Source organism: Mizuhopecten yessoensis, unplaced genomic scaffold (assembly GCF_002113885.1).
Source record: "Mizuhopecten yessoensis strain PY_sf001 unplaced genomic scaffold, ASM211388v2 scaffold11183, whole genome shotgun sequence".
NCBI classification, from domain to species: domain Eukaryota; kingdom Metazoa; phylum Mollusca; class Bivalvia; order Pectinida; family Pectinidae; genus Mizuhopecten; species Mizuhopecten yessoensis.
In genome coordinates, this window is record NW_018408921.1 from 2,091,517 (window position 1) to 2,108,777 (window position 17,261).

The 17,261-nt window shown below is 36.5% G+C and overlaps 1 protein-coding gene across 1 annotated transcript; it reads right to left on the bottom strand.

Annotated features, from left to right (window-relative positions):
* Positions 1 to 3,720: 3,720 nt before the first annotated feature.
* Positions 3,721 to 13,181, bottom strand: LOC110440499 (receptor-interacting serine/threonine-protein kinase 1-like). The gene is made up of 6 exons (XM_021483616.1): positions 13,085 to 13,181; positions 10,789 to 10,952; positions 10,007 to 10,118; positions 8,720 to 8,953; positions 7,073 to 7,147; positions 3,721 to 6,230 (listed from the first exon to the last, which is right to left on the bottom strand). Exons 2-6 carry the CDS (start codon positions 10,888 to 10,890, stop codon positions 6,025 to 6,027), a joined length of 729 nt encoding a protein of 242 aa, XP_021339291.1. The 5' UTR covers positions 10,891 to 10,952; positions 13,085 to 13,181; the 3' UTR covers positions 3,721 to 6,024.
* Positions 13,182 to 17,261: the final 4,080 nt, after the last annotated feature.

Sequence of the window (17,261 nt, forward strand, 5' to 3'; positions counted from 1 at the left end):
AATCCCTACGATAGAAGAACAATTTTAAACGTTTTACCTCTATTTCCCATATTTGGCCCTGCCCCTCTGTCCCAAGGGGGGCCACACCCACAATTTATACAAAATTTAGTCCCCTTGCCCTAAGGATACTCCAGACCAAATTTAGTCAACATCTACTAGGCCGTTCAGGACTAGTAGTGTTTTAAAGTAAAGTTGACGGATGGACGGACGCTGCGGTATATTACTGTACTCATGGTCAAACATTCTAAATGTCATAGTGTGATACTTGTTCGAACTGACAAGGTTGTACTGTACACACAAACCAAAGTGTCCAGACTGACAAGGTTCTACTGTACTTTTAGCTGGTTTAATCCTCATTGGTTGAGTGAGTGGGTCAACCAAGACTAAGTTATGGTAATGGCAGATGCTGCTGAATTGGACACAAACAACACATGATAATGATACAACACAAATGTAAAAAAATAATTTCTTCATGTTTATTGGATAAACTGGTCAATTATAACAGATTATCAAACTGTAGTTCTGTTCTATTCATTCACATTTTCTTTCAGGGAAGAGTTTAGCTAACTAATGGGATGAAAATGCTTTATCAATGACCAGCAAAATTTTACATATATATAATAACTTCTTAATTTTCAACAATGCTTACTCTATGTAAACATCTTTATGTCTTAAATATAAATTATAAATTTTACTGTGTTAAATTTATCAAACCCCTTTTATTTAAGCATAAGTAAACAAAATTCATGTATTATACCACCACTCCTGTAAGATACCAGGCTAGTTATATGAATTGTACAATACCTGCATATAAATACCATATTTATCTGGCAATAAGCTCCTGCCTACTAATAAGCCAAACCAAACATACTGCAGTTCAGTAGATCCTGTTATATGCCCACATCCATACTTGAGCGGGACCTTCTGTAGTGGACCCCTGGGCTTATTGCAGGATATGTACAGCAAGTAGGCTATATATATATACCTTATAAACAACCTCATATTTACAAAACATCACATAAATGATACTCTGAGCCTCAAAGCAACATAATCTTCACACCAAGGAATGTATTCATAAAACCATTCTCAGACTCAACTCTGTCTCTGTGCTCAACATCTCAAATCTTTGCTCATATACAATGTTAGGATGTATTTCAATATTTCTTCTGCACTTAGCTGAAACTTATAATTATAATAATTGTTATCCTACAATTGTTTTTTAAAATATTATTTTTAATCTGTCACATGATCTTTATAAGTTGTTAAGTTTTTTTTAGAGAAAATAACTTGTGCTTGATAATAGGAATGGTTTTATGAATAAAGAACCTGAAAGGAGAAACACATGTATACTTACCATCATTGATTCAATGCTATAATAGCAACACTCTGTTAACTCATTCACCCCTGAAACTTCATAATGAACTATACCAACCTTTGAATTGGAAGAGTTCAAATATGTCTTCAGGGGTTAAGGAGTTAAATCAATACAAGAAAACCAGTTTTTATAGAATCAATTCATCAATATATTATATGTTCAGGCACAATCAATCTTGCATTTTCATCTTAGGTACAATGAAAGTAAATGTAGGTTAAATAAAAAGTGTGGAGTAACTGCTAAGGGAGCATACCTCTTTAGTGCTACATTTAATCTATAATGAAACCTACCATATAACTCCTCTAGTCCCAAATGATTAAATTTTGCAAATATGTGGCAATTTGCATATTTAAGTACCTTGAGAAAGTGTTCCCTTTCGTAGGGAAACATAGGAATCTTATACATATGCATGTAGTGGACTATCTAGTAGTTGAAAGTTACATGTGATTTGAAGATGCTGAATCGTTGATGCTTTTTGTCATCAACTTGAAAAAAAGGGTAAATAAATTGATGTGAGTAATATAAATGATAAATACAATGAAACAATGCAAACATGTCATAACTTTCCAGGGCAAAACAGTGACATCAACTGAATTTTTGGGGGATTATTTTACCAACAAGGTTACTGCGAGCGGTATATAATACGCCCGCCACACATTGAATAAGCAGTTGTTTGTATGATTGAAATATATGAAGTATTTGTGAGTAATTGATATTAAAAGAGAAATCATTTAACATAACTGGTAGATCAATGAGTGCAATACAACATCATGGAACGCATGCATCACATTAATGAAACCAAGGGGCATAACTCCACAAATTATGGTCGGATAATGGCGGTTATTGAACTTGTCCGAGCTTTCATGGTAATTAACCTTGTTGTGAAGTTTGAAGTTAATCCGTTAATAATTACTCGAGATATCGAGCGGACATTGTTTGCATGCCCACCCACCCACCTGCCTGCCCGCCCGCTCACGTGATGTCATAATACGTCCCCTTCTTCGACGGGCGTATAAAAACCATTGATTAACTAGTAGCTGTCGTGTCTGTTTAATGTTTACACCCACTTTCATCACAGATTGATCCGAGGAAAGTCCACACCAGACCAGGGCCTGTATCCGGTTCAACATATTCGGGTATAAATCCTGGCGGACCTGCAAATATTTATGCAGGTCTTGCAAGGCTTTGTCAAGGCTCGCCTGAAAGCAGCATCAGATTATTAAGTCCAAATTGTTTTCATAAATGTACAACTCTTCAATTCATTCAAACTGGCAACCAGCGTAAGATTTAAGACCTATCAGTGACTGAGGTCAGTGTGAATGAAAGTAGCTATTCTTTCTGAAGTAGAAATAACGCGTTTTTTACACCATTTAGCACAGATTGAAATTTGTAAGCAATGTGTCTCACACAGAGGGTAATTTTTGTGAAGCAATTTTTGATTGATTTTCCCAGAAATCAATTCGTTAAATATGGCATGTATGCCAATGGTGGCACATTTATACCCCTAGTTATTTAACATGGCCAAAATAGACTTGTAAAAATGATAAGGTAAGTTGAATCATCATGATACCTATCTCACTAAGTAGAATTTCTTTTAGATGAAAATGTTCATATTTTTTTTTGTTTCCTTCTACATATACCACTATTTCTGATGACTCATGATAAAGCAACATCATTTAATGTGAAGTCAATCTATTTTGACACATGATCTTCTACCCTACAAGTTTTAAACGCCAAATCTCCCAATAATTTCTTATTACAATTATACCCCTAAAAATCAACAATGCTCTACATTATAATGCATCTAGATTATCTCCAATTGGTCAAAAGTATTTAAACACTTGATTTTCAATACTATCCATTTTTTTTAAATGGAAGACATTAGCATGTTTGTTTCTGGTATCAACAATGACACTGACTTCTAACAACAAATATTAATATCCTCACTGACAATGACATATCTTAAAAACCTGTGAAAAAAATTGGCAATCTAATTCAAAATGCCATTATGAAGATGATATTGCTGGTTCAAACATACAGATCAAGTAAGGAAACACAGTCAGATGGAAGCTTGTCATAGATCATTTTTTTTTTTTTTTTGCAAATTTCTCAAAAAAAGCTGTAGTCTTATTTTTACTGGTCTATTTTTTTTGTAAATTGGGACTCTGTGCAAAAATATGATTACTGTAAAATTATCCCAATACCAAAGTTTTTGAATGAGTTGCACTTCTGAGATCGTTGTGACCGGTGAGTATCGTACAATGCTATGGTATGCAATTCAAAAAGGGTCTAATTTTTGCGAATTTGAATCCTGCGCAAGATACGCAAAACTATAACCATAGTGAAAACATCCTGATTTACGGTTTATTTTAAATCAGCGACTGTACATGTATCTTTTATAAATATTCAATTAAAATGTGAAGATTACAATTACATTACACTATCACATGTATTTCGTGTAGTATCACTTGTCATTTTGTCGGTGAAAGTAACATAATAAGTTATTCACCATCATCATGAATGCTTCTTAACTGAAGGAAATCCCTCCACTAAAGATTTGTCACAGGGAAGCAATAATGCCAAAAATATCCTTCTCTAAAAGATTTTTCTGCTGAAGCAATATTGGAACAAAGGAAAATTCCCATTTCTAAAGATTTTGCTGCCAAAGCATTACCGGAATAAAGGAAAATTTCCTTCTCTTAAGATTTTATTTTCCAAAGCAATACTGGAATAAAGGAAATTTCCTTCTTTAAAGCTTTTTCCTCCTCTCCAATATTTTCTTACCGAGTTACTTACAAGAAATATCTGGGTATACCAGAAAATCTGTACGTTAATCAAAGACTGTTGAAACTCATGGTAACACAAAAATTGCAAGATCAATTTATCCAGAAATAGTTCACTGTTAAAGAGAACTCCTCTGGAGGACAAACTTAATGAAGGAGATTGGATTTTCGAAAAACAGATTTCGACTTGAAACAGTTATTTAATTAAATAAAATCACCCCTGAAATTTCCTAATGAACTCTTCCAACCTTTAAATTGGAAGAGTTGAAATGTGCCTTCAGGGATGAATGAGTTAAAAAAAAAATGACAAAGAAAAAAAAAATCAAATTTAGCACATCAAATATGCAATTACCAATAGGAGCTGGAAAATTGGTCGGATTATAGCAAGAAAACAGAAATTGTAATTGCTATTTCAACAATGCTGACATTATGAGTATCATGATTTAAGAGTGAAAATAAATTACACAATTATTTATAACAAATTAGAACTACACTTATCCCAGTCGTACCTAATACTGAAATGTAAGTGTTATTTATTTATTTTTAATGTACAAGTGCTGTCATATACATGTATCAGCAAATTAAATAACTCGAAACTACTGAATATACATAGTTATGGATCCCCGTACCACTGCCAAAAACTGTACCTACATTTTTATGTAAGTGTTCAAAACTGTTTTCTGCCATGACTGCAGCTTTGATAAAACATTTCTAAAAAGAAAACCATACCAAAGGGGGTTTTTATGAGAAAAAACTGAGGTGAAATACCTGGAATTCAGAATGTTATACAATGATATCGCTCTAACCGGTTGTTATACAATGATATCGCTCTAACAGATTGCGTTACAATGTCAACGAAAGTGTTCTTACCCAACAGTGTTCTTACCAACAGTGTTCTTACCCAACTGTGCTACAATTGTATACAAATAGAACTTAAGGGAAGCTAGGTTAATGAATATAAGAAAAAACACAATGCAGTGAGACAGGGATCCTTGACTAGCTGTTGAATTGATTGGTGTCTGTCATAGGTAATGCATCTAACAGTACTAATATGCATATACGTTCTAGAACAATAAAATTCTTGAAAATCTTGAAATTTTGATTCTTAGTCTGTTTTCATCAACATGTTCGGCCTTCACTTGATTTATGCTGTAGCAAACTAATGGGATTACTGTGTACTGGGAAATTTTAGCCGTAGTTTATTGTTTGCCTTTTCCCGTCCGTAATGAGGGCGAATTTATCACAACAGTGAAAATAATTACATAATAAACTATACATAGCACCTGCATGTCAAGGCAAAACACTGCGCAAAAATAAATTTTACCAGTGACGGGTGAAAATTTTACTGGGCTAAGGGTTCCTGGCATACAGTATTTTTGGGAGAGTTAAGAAATAAATCTCTTCTCAAAACACACTATCCTGTACAAAATTAAATGTCTATCTACAATAGATCACATGGGGGTGAAGACCCGATGTCCCTGTAAAGTACTCAGTTCCATAGAGTGTACCACAGCTGTAAGTAACAACATGCAGTCGTGCTCGGAAGACGGACTCCTTTAGGCTGAAACATGCCAGCACACTACATTGAACATTAATTACAGTCTTAACTCATGCACCACTGAAATTTCATAATGAACTATTCCAACCTTTGAATTGGAAGAGTTCAAATGTGTCTTCAGGGGTGAATGAGTGTTGTTTCTTCTCAGTTTTTTGTTTGTATCTGCTAAAAAAAACAAGACGTGTCCGAGCAACAGGCTGACTCAGAATCATATCAATGATCCAAACTTGAATTTCACACATACAATGCAAAACTAGCTCATCTTTCATCAATGAAACATTTTGTCTGTTTCTTAGAACCACCATATATTACAATGGCTGATTCATGCTGTCAATGACCTCCTTGTTTTTGGTAACATCATACAGTACTTTGACCAATTTTCCTACTGTCGCATTTCTCGCATTTTTTTGTTTCCATTTCTGCAGTCCATGAAATATGACAGTCATAATGCCCTGTTCGTTGAAGTCACTATGGAGTTGATCAATTTCTGCCTCTGATATTTCTAGTTTTCTTACTGTAAAAAAAAAGGGAAAAATATGTTTAAAAGATTTAAGGTAATGTTGTTTTTTGCCGCAGTTTCACTTTAGTCTTTTTCACACTCCATATTGAAGGCAATGGACTACATATAGTTTGGGCCTTTTTTGGCCCCCAAATCTATTGGAATTTAAAATCTTCAACAGAACTTTTAAATGACTGTTTCTTTAATTTGAATACTTCCCTGGTACTATTATGTAAACATTTATTTGTGTTTTCAATTATGGCTGCCATGGTAACCAATTCATATTTGCATAAATTTGAATATTCGGTCAATTTTGACAGGTTTCCAGAAGAAAAACCATGCAAAAAATATGACAATATTCTCTGAATATTCAAATGTTTCTTATTTATGCAAATCTCAACTTGTTACCATGGCAACATAATTAGAAATACAAATAAATATTGTATAGTATAGGGGAAGTATTCAAAATTGAGAAACAGTTGTTTGAAAGTTCATTTAAAGGTTTTGAATTTTGATGCATTTGGGGGTCAAAAAACGCCCAAACCATACAAGTCTTTTTTAACGACATCAAATATTAATACATACCAAACTTTAATTAGTCAGTACACAAAAAGGGTGAAAATAAAACTTGGTGAATATGGATTTTTACCTGTAATGGACAAAAATTTGATAGTGTGAAAATTGATCATTATACAGGATAGCTGACAGAATCAATGAATTTTGAAACATTATAGAATGGCTTCATTTCCATGACATGATAACGACACATACTTTCAAACCTGCCGACATAATAGCTAACCAAAAATAGATTGTCTAGAAATTCTATTGGTTTTTTAAACCTCTATTTCTTTACTTACATATTCGTCGCCATTGCTTCCCAATATGAGTGGCAAGGACTCTCAACTTCCTATCATCGACAATTTCTTCTAAATCTGTTGGTCAGAAATAAGTCATCCCATACATTAAACAATCCATTTTCTTTTCATGGTATAATCCTAAAGGTATTGCTTACTGGTCTCCTATACTGACAACACACTGACTGATAGGTGGACAAACACTATTTTTACTAAGACACATTCAAAATATAAAGTACCATCAGGTTAAAGTGTGTTCCTTCCATTGTTCAAATCCTTTATTTACTACAGGTATTATGAAAAGATTCTTGTAACACAACCAAAAGGTGTTTCTATGTGACGTTTCGATGACTATAGTACGGTATGTACTCTGTCTCCTTCATCAGACAAATGACCAGTGAAGCGGATGTACTCGATTCAAAAAAGCGTAGCTGAATCGAGTCTTTTAGATACATATATAACAACTAATGGTACATATGCTTACACTGTAGCCGAAGCTACATTGATTTGTGGACAACATGTACACATTTTACACCTTTGTGTACGCTTCACTGGTCATTTGTCTGATGAAGGTGACAGAGTACATACCATAATAGTCATCAAAATGTTACATAGAAACACTTATTGGTTGTGTTACAAGATTCTTTTCTTTTCTACAGGCATATTCCCTACAAAACAAATGGTTAATTGTTGATGGCTGTAAACCATTACAAAAGCAAAGCAAAGTCATACAAAATACATTTTACATAATAACTGTTATTTAAAATTTTAGGAGATGCTTCCAATACAAATCCTACATTTAAACAATGTTTCTAACCAAAATTTTTAACTGCACCTTACCAAAATGAAATATAATATGATTGTCTTAAAAAGGGAAGTAACTCTTGTGCCTGAAAATTCCATTACTTTATGTATTTATCACTATTCCGTGCCCTACTACACAAATATATATGTGTAGTAGGACGAGGAATAGTGAAGATAGTAAAGATAGTGCTGTCGCTGGGGCTCGAACCCGCTACCCTTTGCACTCCAGCCCGATGCTCTACTGCTGAGTTAAAGGGACATTCCCTACAGCTGACGCTTGAAAGGCAACCTAAATAATGCACATATTTTACACTGTTCCCCCCTTTTCCAAACACCAACCCAGGTTATCCGACTCCCCGCCAAGGACTCTCCTACCTTGAACGGGGAGGGCCAAAGGCAACCTAATTAATGCACATCATTTACATATGTGAGAACATTCCATGTCAACAAAATGGCTCCAAGTGAAACTTTTTTCAATTATAACTGCAGGTAAAGTAGTTCCCTTTACCTTCAGATGAAAAATATCTACGAGAGTACATATTAAATACCTGCTGGTGTGTAGAGGTCTGATAGAAAATATACGTATTGTGACTTGTGATGTACAGCTATCATCATTGCTTTACCTATATAGTTTACCAACCTATAATAAGTACAACAAGAGGCACAAGAGGCGCAGCTTGATAACTACTGTAATATGTGGAGATGCATTGTTAAGTATTATGCCAAGCATATTATTAGTCAATGAAAATAAGAGAAAGAAGATTTAAAAAATGTATTAGCCTAACAACCTACCCTACTTTTTCTAGCATGTCACCTGAAACACAAAAGTTTTGCTCCGGATTTTACCTAATACAGCCTGCTGCTGACCAGTCATTTCCACAGAGGGAGCATCTCTGATGGCGGATATGTCGTCCTCCATCATCTCTTCCTTGGGGGGTCTCTTTCCGCCCCTATTTATCACCATAACATTCCGGTCCCCCACTTGTACATTCTTGGCACTGTTTATAGATATGTTTGCGATACCATTTCCAATTTGTTTTTTAATTTTTATTGCTGCACCATCAGGTTTCCCCTTTGCTCCTACAACAAAAAAAAGGTAAATTCATGGTCACAAAACATGTTGTGAAATTAAATACCCTGCAAATATTAACACCATGAATTATAATCTCCGTGAAAGTACATATAAAAAATATAAAAATTGTTTGAAGTCTGTGTGACAAGAAAATGATACAAAAAATGAAAATCACATGAGGACCAATTCTTGAGGCCTTCTCCTGAAGAGCTGTATAGCAGCGAAAGGCCTAAGGAATCGATCTTCTTCACTATAAATGATGCCGTTGGAAGCACTGTCCCACTACAAACGGAACACATTACATCTCCAGCACACATGCAGGCATACACACATAGGGAGATATTATCCAGGTGGCATAGGACTAGTAGTCAAAGTGCCTGATACTTGGCAGCTCCTGTGAATTCCTCAAAATTGTATTGATTAATGTATATATGGTAATTGTATTAATTGTATATCTATGAACTGTAAAGCGCTTTAGGCTGGCTTACATTAGCTAGATAGGGCGCTATATCAAATGTTGTATATTGTTATTTCATTATTTATCATTTAAAAATAATTGGATATACATATGAAAGGAAACATGTGGAAATATATATTTACATTTTCTATTTGATTATGTTTATTGGAAAATATTCTAATATTTATCAAATAATAGACTTGCATCACATATGTGTGCACACATGTAAATGTACCTCCGATTGGACACACTTTTACCCTTTTTTTTAGGAACATAAACATTTACGTTTCTTACCTTTACCCGGCATGTATTGGAACAGCATGCAATACATATGTTTATATATAGTTGTGAGCTCTTACATTTGTATTCTTATATACATGTACATGTTTATCCACCTATTGCATTATTTTGTCCATCAATATGGGAATATATATATGGGGATTGATTTAGGTAAGTTGTAAAACTTGTTTCCAAATCCTGTTTCAACAATAATGTATTGCTTGATATTATACTGTAAATGCAAAAAAGAAAGGAAGGAAAGATAAAATATATCAAATTGTGCAAAATTGATATAATAGATGGTGCACATATTTGATTGTGTTACCTTTATGATAATGAGTTTCCCCCATGTCATCGTCAGAAGAATCACTGCTACTGTCATCTATATAACTCACTTGGTTTTGTGCCTTTTGGACTTTTAGCATAGCTGCAGCTACCTATAAATTTATACGAAAAACATGCACAATCAGATTCATATTTCATCAAAAAAAATAAAAGCTGATTTGCAAGTATTTTCTAAAATTCTTATAGTAATACAATTTTGTTTCATATATGTAATACAGAGCTATAACCACGAAGCAATTAATATTACGGTATATAAACTGTTCTCTAATTGGCAAAGAAAAGTAAATAAAAGATATAAAGGAAATTTTTTTATTTTAACATTTCTTTTTGAAAATATTACCCTTATTTGTATTGATTTTAAAGGTATCCAGAATTCAAAAAGCAGTACATCTGTAATAAGTGCTTTCTTGTAAAAATAAAAACATAATTTTAAAGTGATACAGCAGTATCTAAGTACTTTTAATATGTGGAAATACATGTTGGAGTTGGTAAAACAATATATATACTGTAAAAGCATATTTTTTTCTGTATTGGTGATGTAATTTTTTTATTTAACCCTTTCACCACTGTAGACCATAAATGACCTCATCCAGATCAATACATGGTAGAGTCTACTAAAGTTACATAAGGGTGAAAGGGTTAACTCTCAAACAGCTTAATATCTCTGTGGCACTTGATCTAAATCTACTTAGTATATCATAATTTAACTAGTATGTTTTAATCCAAATGAGATTACCGCTGACATCCTTTTCTTGGTCTTACCTTTTGATTTGCTCTCTCCAGTTTTTTGCGTATATAATCTTCATCGTAATTCCCAGCCCCAGTGGTAACAATATTCATATTGCGTCTGCTACCACTCGCCATCGTTTACATCGACACACTCAAATTAGTATGTGGAGGAACTAGACATCATATATCAGGAAACTCTGCAAACAACATATCCAAAATGTACTAGAAATACAATTGATAATCAAGATTTTAAACATTTTTAGTGGTGTAATGACCGGTAGAATATGTATGGTAATTGGTACATGTATTGATTTTTAATTGGGATTAGCACTAAATAAAGAACGAGGCCAAGGTACTGCTGTGGATAAATTATATACCTTCTTTAAGTTCTGGTCAAGTCTTACAATTATTCAATGATGTCCATGTGCACAGACAGCATCACCTTATCATCACTTTGACCAATATAGTTGCGTTAGCTAATTTTAGCACCTTTAAATATTGGGGTCCTAATAACGGAGAGTGCACACGTGAGAATCGCTAGAGTTGTGTTTTTGTAGTGTTAGAGTAGCTGTAGTTACGAGTTTTAGAGTTAGTCGTAGATAGGTTAAAATGGAGACTAAAAGTGGATGTAGCCCTTATTTAGATCTAAGGGACCCCATTGGAATTAAACCACAATGTGACTTTATGGATCATTCCAGGTAAAGGCCTAAATTATGTGTATTCGTTGATGAAGGCATAATCAAAATCCCCGGTTTCCCGCCTTGAAAAATGCAGATTACTACCAGCTCAATTGCTATCACTGAAGACAAGATCAGAAAAGCTATAAACAAACCAAAAACAATCAAATCACCAGGACCCAACCAGATTCACCCCCACCTAGTAAAAGAAGCCGCTGACGAAATCATTATGCCACTAGAAATTATATTCTGTAAAACTTTAAAAAATCAAAAGTTACCTGCAGAATGGAAACATGCAGTTGTGACCCCGATCTTCAAAAAAGGAAATAAAACAAATCCGGGTAACTATAGACCAATTAGTCTCACGTCATTTGTGGGGAAACTCTTACAAAAGATCATAAGGGATGAAATCAACAAGCACCTAGATGAGACCAATCTGATCTCTAAAAATCAGCACGGGTTTAGAGGTGGTCGATCTTGTACAACACAATTATTAGAAACCCCTGAGGACTGGACAGAAGTTTTAGACCAAAACAATCAAATTGATACAATTTATTTAGACTTTGAAAAAGCCTTTGACAAGGTCACACACAAAAGGCTGATTGCAAAAGTGGAAGGGTACGGGATAAGAGGAGCACTACTACAGTGGATACGTGATTTTATTAATGATATGAAACAGGAAGTAGTCGTAAATGGCCAGTACTGGTCATCCAAAATGGTCACCTGTGAGTGGAGTTCCACAGGGGAGTGTGCTCGTACCAGTACTGTTTCTTATCTACATCAATGACCTACCTGAGTCACTCAACAATAAAATCAAAATGTTTGGCGACAACGCCAAACTCTAAAAATCAACAATATATAATGAGGATGGATTGTCACTCCAGAATGATATCAACAAAGTATGTGAATGGACAGACAAATGGCTGATGGAACTTAATTCAGACAAATGTAAACAACTCAAAATATATAGAGGCCAATTAAGAGAAAGACAACGTCAGATATGAGATCACCCAGCAAGGGGAGAGACATCAAATAGATCTAGTTAAGCAAGTGAAAGAGATATCGGTGTAGTTATTGATAAAAACCTAAAATTTAGTGAGCAAGTAAACACTGCAGGTATATCCAAAGCTTTGGAATCAACTCCCTACAATTGTGTTAGATTCCACAACCTTAAATGTTTTTAAATTTAGACTCAATATTAAGCATTGGGTCAAACATGACCAGTCAAGTTTTTACCATCGTACTACTAATATTTTTTTTTATATAATATGCGCAACCTGTAAATAAGTTAAAGACTATGAAGAAGCATAAACGGAAGCAATGAATTATGCTTAAAAGACGTCGACAACCATGAATCTTCCAATCTGACTGATTACTAATAGTTATATGGCATACATAACTTATAAATAGGATCTGTGATAATATATAATATATTTATGTCCAATTTGCAAAATGCGATACATACGTGTAATGTCTGCCTTTTACCTAAATAATCATTATTATTATTATTGAAAGTCCCAAATCCAGTGCCAGTTAGAAAACGAAAGTAGAAACAAAAAATGAACAGTATAAATATTAAGCTGTTACATGTCGTCAGAATCTTGATATCATTTAAAAGTATATACTTAAGTTTCTTAATCGTAAACGTTTACCATTCGTAAATAATTCTGTATGAGGACAAAATCAGTAGAAAACACAAAGATTTTCCTTCGATGTTTCTACTAGTCGGAATGCCTCTGATCTATCCTATTCGAGCATAATAAGTTAAAGGTGTTCCGAATATTCCGAAAAATAAACACAGGAAGTACACGGTGCTAATAATTACAGCCCGGTACAGCCCGGTACAGCCCAGTATAGCCTGGCACTGCCCGGGACAGCCCGGTAGTGATATATTGACCGCCCGGGCGTTTGTGTCCACTTATACACCATTATGATTGTATTTTTTGCATTGTTTGTAACAGTATGAATGTAGTGATCAAAAACTGGTGAAAAAATCATTAAATTTGACCGAGTTATGGTTATTTGAACTTTGTAACATCGCAACAACTCGCTGGAGTAGCGCCAGACGTTTGTTATTTGCAATACAAACACCGCCCGGGCTTTCACCTGTGTAGTAAACTGTACTGAAGTACCAAGTTTTCGCGCGGTTTAGATTACTTTCACTTAATAATCGGGATGTCTGTGAAATGATTTTATGCTCAGTGAAAGCAGCGAGTATACCACTCGGCCCTGGACGGTCCTGGGCGCAACTGCTTAACCAAGTTTTCGTGCGGTTTAGATAACTTTCATGTAATAATCGGGATGTCTGTGAAAAGATTTTATGCTCAGTGAAAGCAGCGAGTATATCACTCGGCCCTGGACGGTCCTGGGTGCAACTGCGCAACAAAGTTTTCCGTGTAAATCTGGATGTCAGTTACTTGAGAAATGTCAAAGTCTTCGAAGTTTTTACTCGTTTACGTTGACCTGGTTTCTTTGCAGTTAGCGGGGTTCTTGGAATGGTTAATCTGCCGTCAGTCGAGGTGATTTTGTTCGGTTTAGCCTGAACGCCTCGTAAAAGTTACCGGAAAAGTGCCTCTTTCTGTTCCATGGTCTTAATCTCCCAGTTTTGTTGAGAAACGCGTAAATGTTTCATCCATGGTGCCAATTCATAGTTTCCCTGTCCATGCAGAGCTCTTCGTATTTCTGCATACTGGAGTTTCACGATCTTGTGAAGTCTGTCTATAAGATCAGGTATTTTCAGGGTTTTCCAATTCGTTGACAGCTTCAGGAGATGATTCATTGATTCGCATGCATTGTTCTTCCAGTCTAACGGTACATTGTCGTTGCTTCGATGCGGTAGAAACACGTGGTTGCGAACGGTTGCACTCAAATTCCGAAAGTATTCTACAAATGCTGGTAGGTTCTCTTCAAACTCGTCTAATAGATCTATAACGCGTAAATCGAAATTCGTTTCGTCTGTGGCTTGAAGAAGACCTGTCTTTCCAAATATCTTCTGTTGGATATCGCGTTGCTGTGTCCTTTTGACACCAATCTTGTTGATAAGGTGTCTTCGCAGGTTTTCTTCAAGATGTCTAGTACAGAGGACGTGTTCTAACGTTGGGAAATTATGGCGAACCGCTTTCAAAATAGCCTTTTCCTGATCTGATCCTATTACAAGAGAATCCCCACTAATCTCCGTTCCGTTTACATCAGTGTCAAGTAGCGACTTGATATGAGAAAAAAAATCTGAAATATGACAGGTAAGAGCCGTTCCAGTGTAAAAATATGGGTCCTAACATGATCGGATGTGTTTGTGTCGATGATCGGACAATGTTGGTGTTCCTGTATACTAATATAGTTACATAGCACGCTGAACGGTTGAAAGTCCTATCGATCCCGAGCACACTTTTGTGTTGCGTTCCGGCCGTGCACATCTTTCGGATGTCTTCAATCTGCTCTGGCAAATGGAGAATTATGTCTGGTGCCTGTCCTTTTGAATGATTAATCTGCTGCACGAAGGGGTTCTCATGGAGGTCGTTGATTACAGAAAGAACGTCGTCGGCGATGGTCTTCCGATGATCTGATAGTACGGTTCCTGGGGTTTTTCTTTCATTGCGTTCCTGTTGGAATTTCAAATTCTGCACCTGTTTCAGATTTCGCGGTACGTCTCCAGAATCTTCTAAAACCATATCTTGATACACCTCTCGAGATGGCTGTGTCTTGATTTTCCCCGAATGCTTCTCTTTGTTTGCTCAATGCATCGGACGTACTCTCGCTCCGTCACCTTTGCATTCCCGTGTTGTGAAACGTCTTCCGGTGCCTCACCAATGTATTCGACTAAATATACATGTCCCGAGTCTAACCACGAAATTCTCTTCTTATAATCCCTCGATCTCTTAAGCTTTGTATAATACCTCCTTAACATGATCAAATCTGTCTCGTTTGGCTGCGGATGTAAAAGTTCACGGGCTTTTGATCGATGAGTATAAAATTGTCCATCTTTCTTCTCCAGGTATATAAGTTTTCCGTCTTGGCGCATGTAAAAGTGTGCTTTCGTCGACCCCTGACTCCAAGCACCACAGTCGTCGGTGAAACATGCTTTCTTTCCTGCGGTTCGACGTTCGTTGTTGTCTTGGTTGTCGATGACAAAGAACACTTCTTTCTTTCCTCGCGGGATAGCGTCTAGATCGGTATCGGTATCCATTAGATGGCTAATAAGAACATCAACGTCAAGGAAACGGTCATGCTTGAGTTTTCCAGTTGCTTTTCTTTGGGGCTCCAGTCGGATATTTGTAGGCCTGACTCGTCTTTTAAAAACAGGTGATGCTGATCTCTCCGGGAGCGAATGCGATAGGCTGTCGATTGTATCGTTTGGACGGACATGTTTCCTTTTCGGTGATTCGGACGATGAAGAAACATTTTCAAGCGAATTAGTGTCGTCTGTATCTGGTAGGAAAGGCCTCCATAGCTTTGGCTTCTTGCTTGCGTTTGTTTTCAGCTGACTTACACCGTGTTGTCTGTTGAGTTTCTTACTTGCATTTGGAACTGTAGCAAAAGTGTCATCGGGCTTGAGCGTAGTCATGTGAGGTTTCGTAACGACTTTGTGGTCAGTCCAAAAATCGGAAAGTGCTGGTTTAGGTTTATCGGTGGATGCTTTTGCCAAGTGAGGTAAAGTCCTGGGGGTAGATGTACGAAGGGGTCCATGTCTTACTTGTGGTGATAACTTACCTGTTGCAGTGCTTGCGTGCAGTTGTTTTACTTTACTTGAATGGTCGCCTATCGAAGAAGGAATTGGTGATGTTCGATTCGTCGAATAATCGGAACTGTCAACAGATGAAATCCTGGTAGAAGAGGGGTCTTTTTCGATATGTTGCGATGGGGCATGGCACTTTGCGGCTGTTTTGGACGGCGCATCATTTATTTCGGTCTGCAGGACGTTTGGACTGACAACTGGGTCCATTGTTACTGCAGATGATCTTTTAGGCGAAACAGCTTCTGCATAAGTCATCTTCCTTGACGGTGGAGTTTTCGTAAGAGAGTCATCCAATACAACTTTCTCTGGTGCGCGGTAAAATGGAATCAGAGGAACAAAATGGTCGGGTGTCCAGATCTTCCTCGTTATTGGCCTCTGCATCGATGTCCACATTATGAGCATTGGATCTTTCTTGGAACTAGTGGTACCGCTGGGATAAAATGTTCGGTTCATGATCTCCACACAAATGTCCGACAGTCCATTGACAGGTGGATACACGGATCGGATCGGTCTGTTCATGATGTTTGCTGCCGATTGAAATGTCCATAGGCATGCGTAGCCCGCGTTGGTAGCGGCACTCAAACAAGCAGCGTCGTAGTCCGGTGAAACCAATCTGATTTGACCGTTAGATACAGCTCTGATATTGTCACGTTTTCTGTTGACTAGATCAATAGTGATCCGTACCCTGAGTTCGGTAGATAAGTTAGTATTTCCAATCAATCGTTGTGAGAGCGCGCGGTAAAAGCAATTACCATCCATCCTCGTTGCGGCGGGGTAATGGTCAGTACCGAGTCGATGGTCATTAAGAATTTGTGTCGCAATTCTATCTCTCCGTTGATGAACGTCTACGTCACACTCGGGTTCAGGAACAGGACTGTCTCCGACGAGTATTCCCTCCGGAACGGTGGCACTCTGTAGTTTATTGAAGCCCAGTTGGGCCGCGTTGCTCAGACGACGTAGACTAGCATTGAAATCGAAAGGTCCATTCGGGCGCGAACATTTTCTACACACGTAATCAATAGATATGTCAGTTAACTGTGCCATACTTACCCGGGACAATCCTTGACAGTGCCCATGAAACCAGCAGTTACACAATC

Bases quoted from the DNA above. Each gene is read 5' to 3' on its own strand.
- LOC110440499 (XM_021483616.1), bottom strand. From the start codon at position 10,890: ATGGCGAGTGGTAGCAGACGCAATATGAATATTGTTACCACTGGGGCT. The intron at 10,119-10,788 runs GTAAGACCAAGA...ATAAATTTATAG, and splicing joins TGGAGAGAGCAAATCAAAAG to GTAGCTGCAGCTATGCTAAA. The intron at 8,954-10,006 runs GTAACACAATCA...TTTTTGTTGTAG, and splicing joins GGAAACTCATTATCATAAAG to GAGCAAAGGGGAAACCTGAT.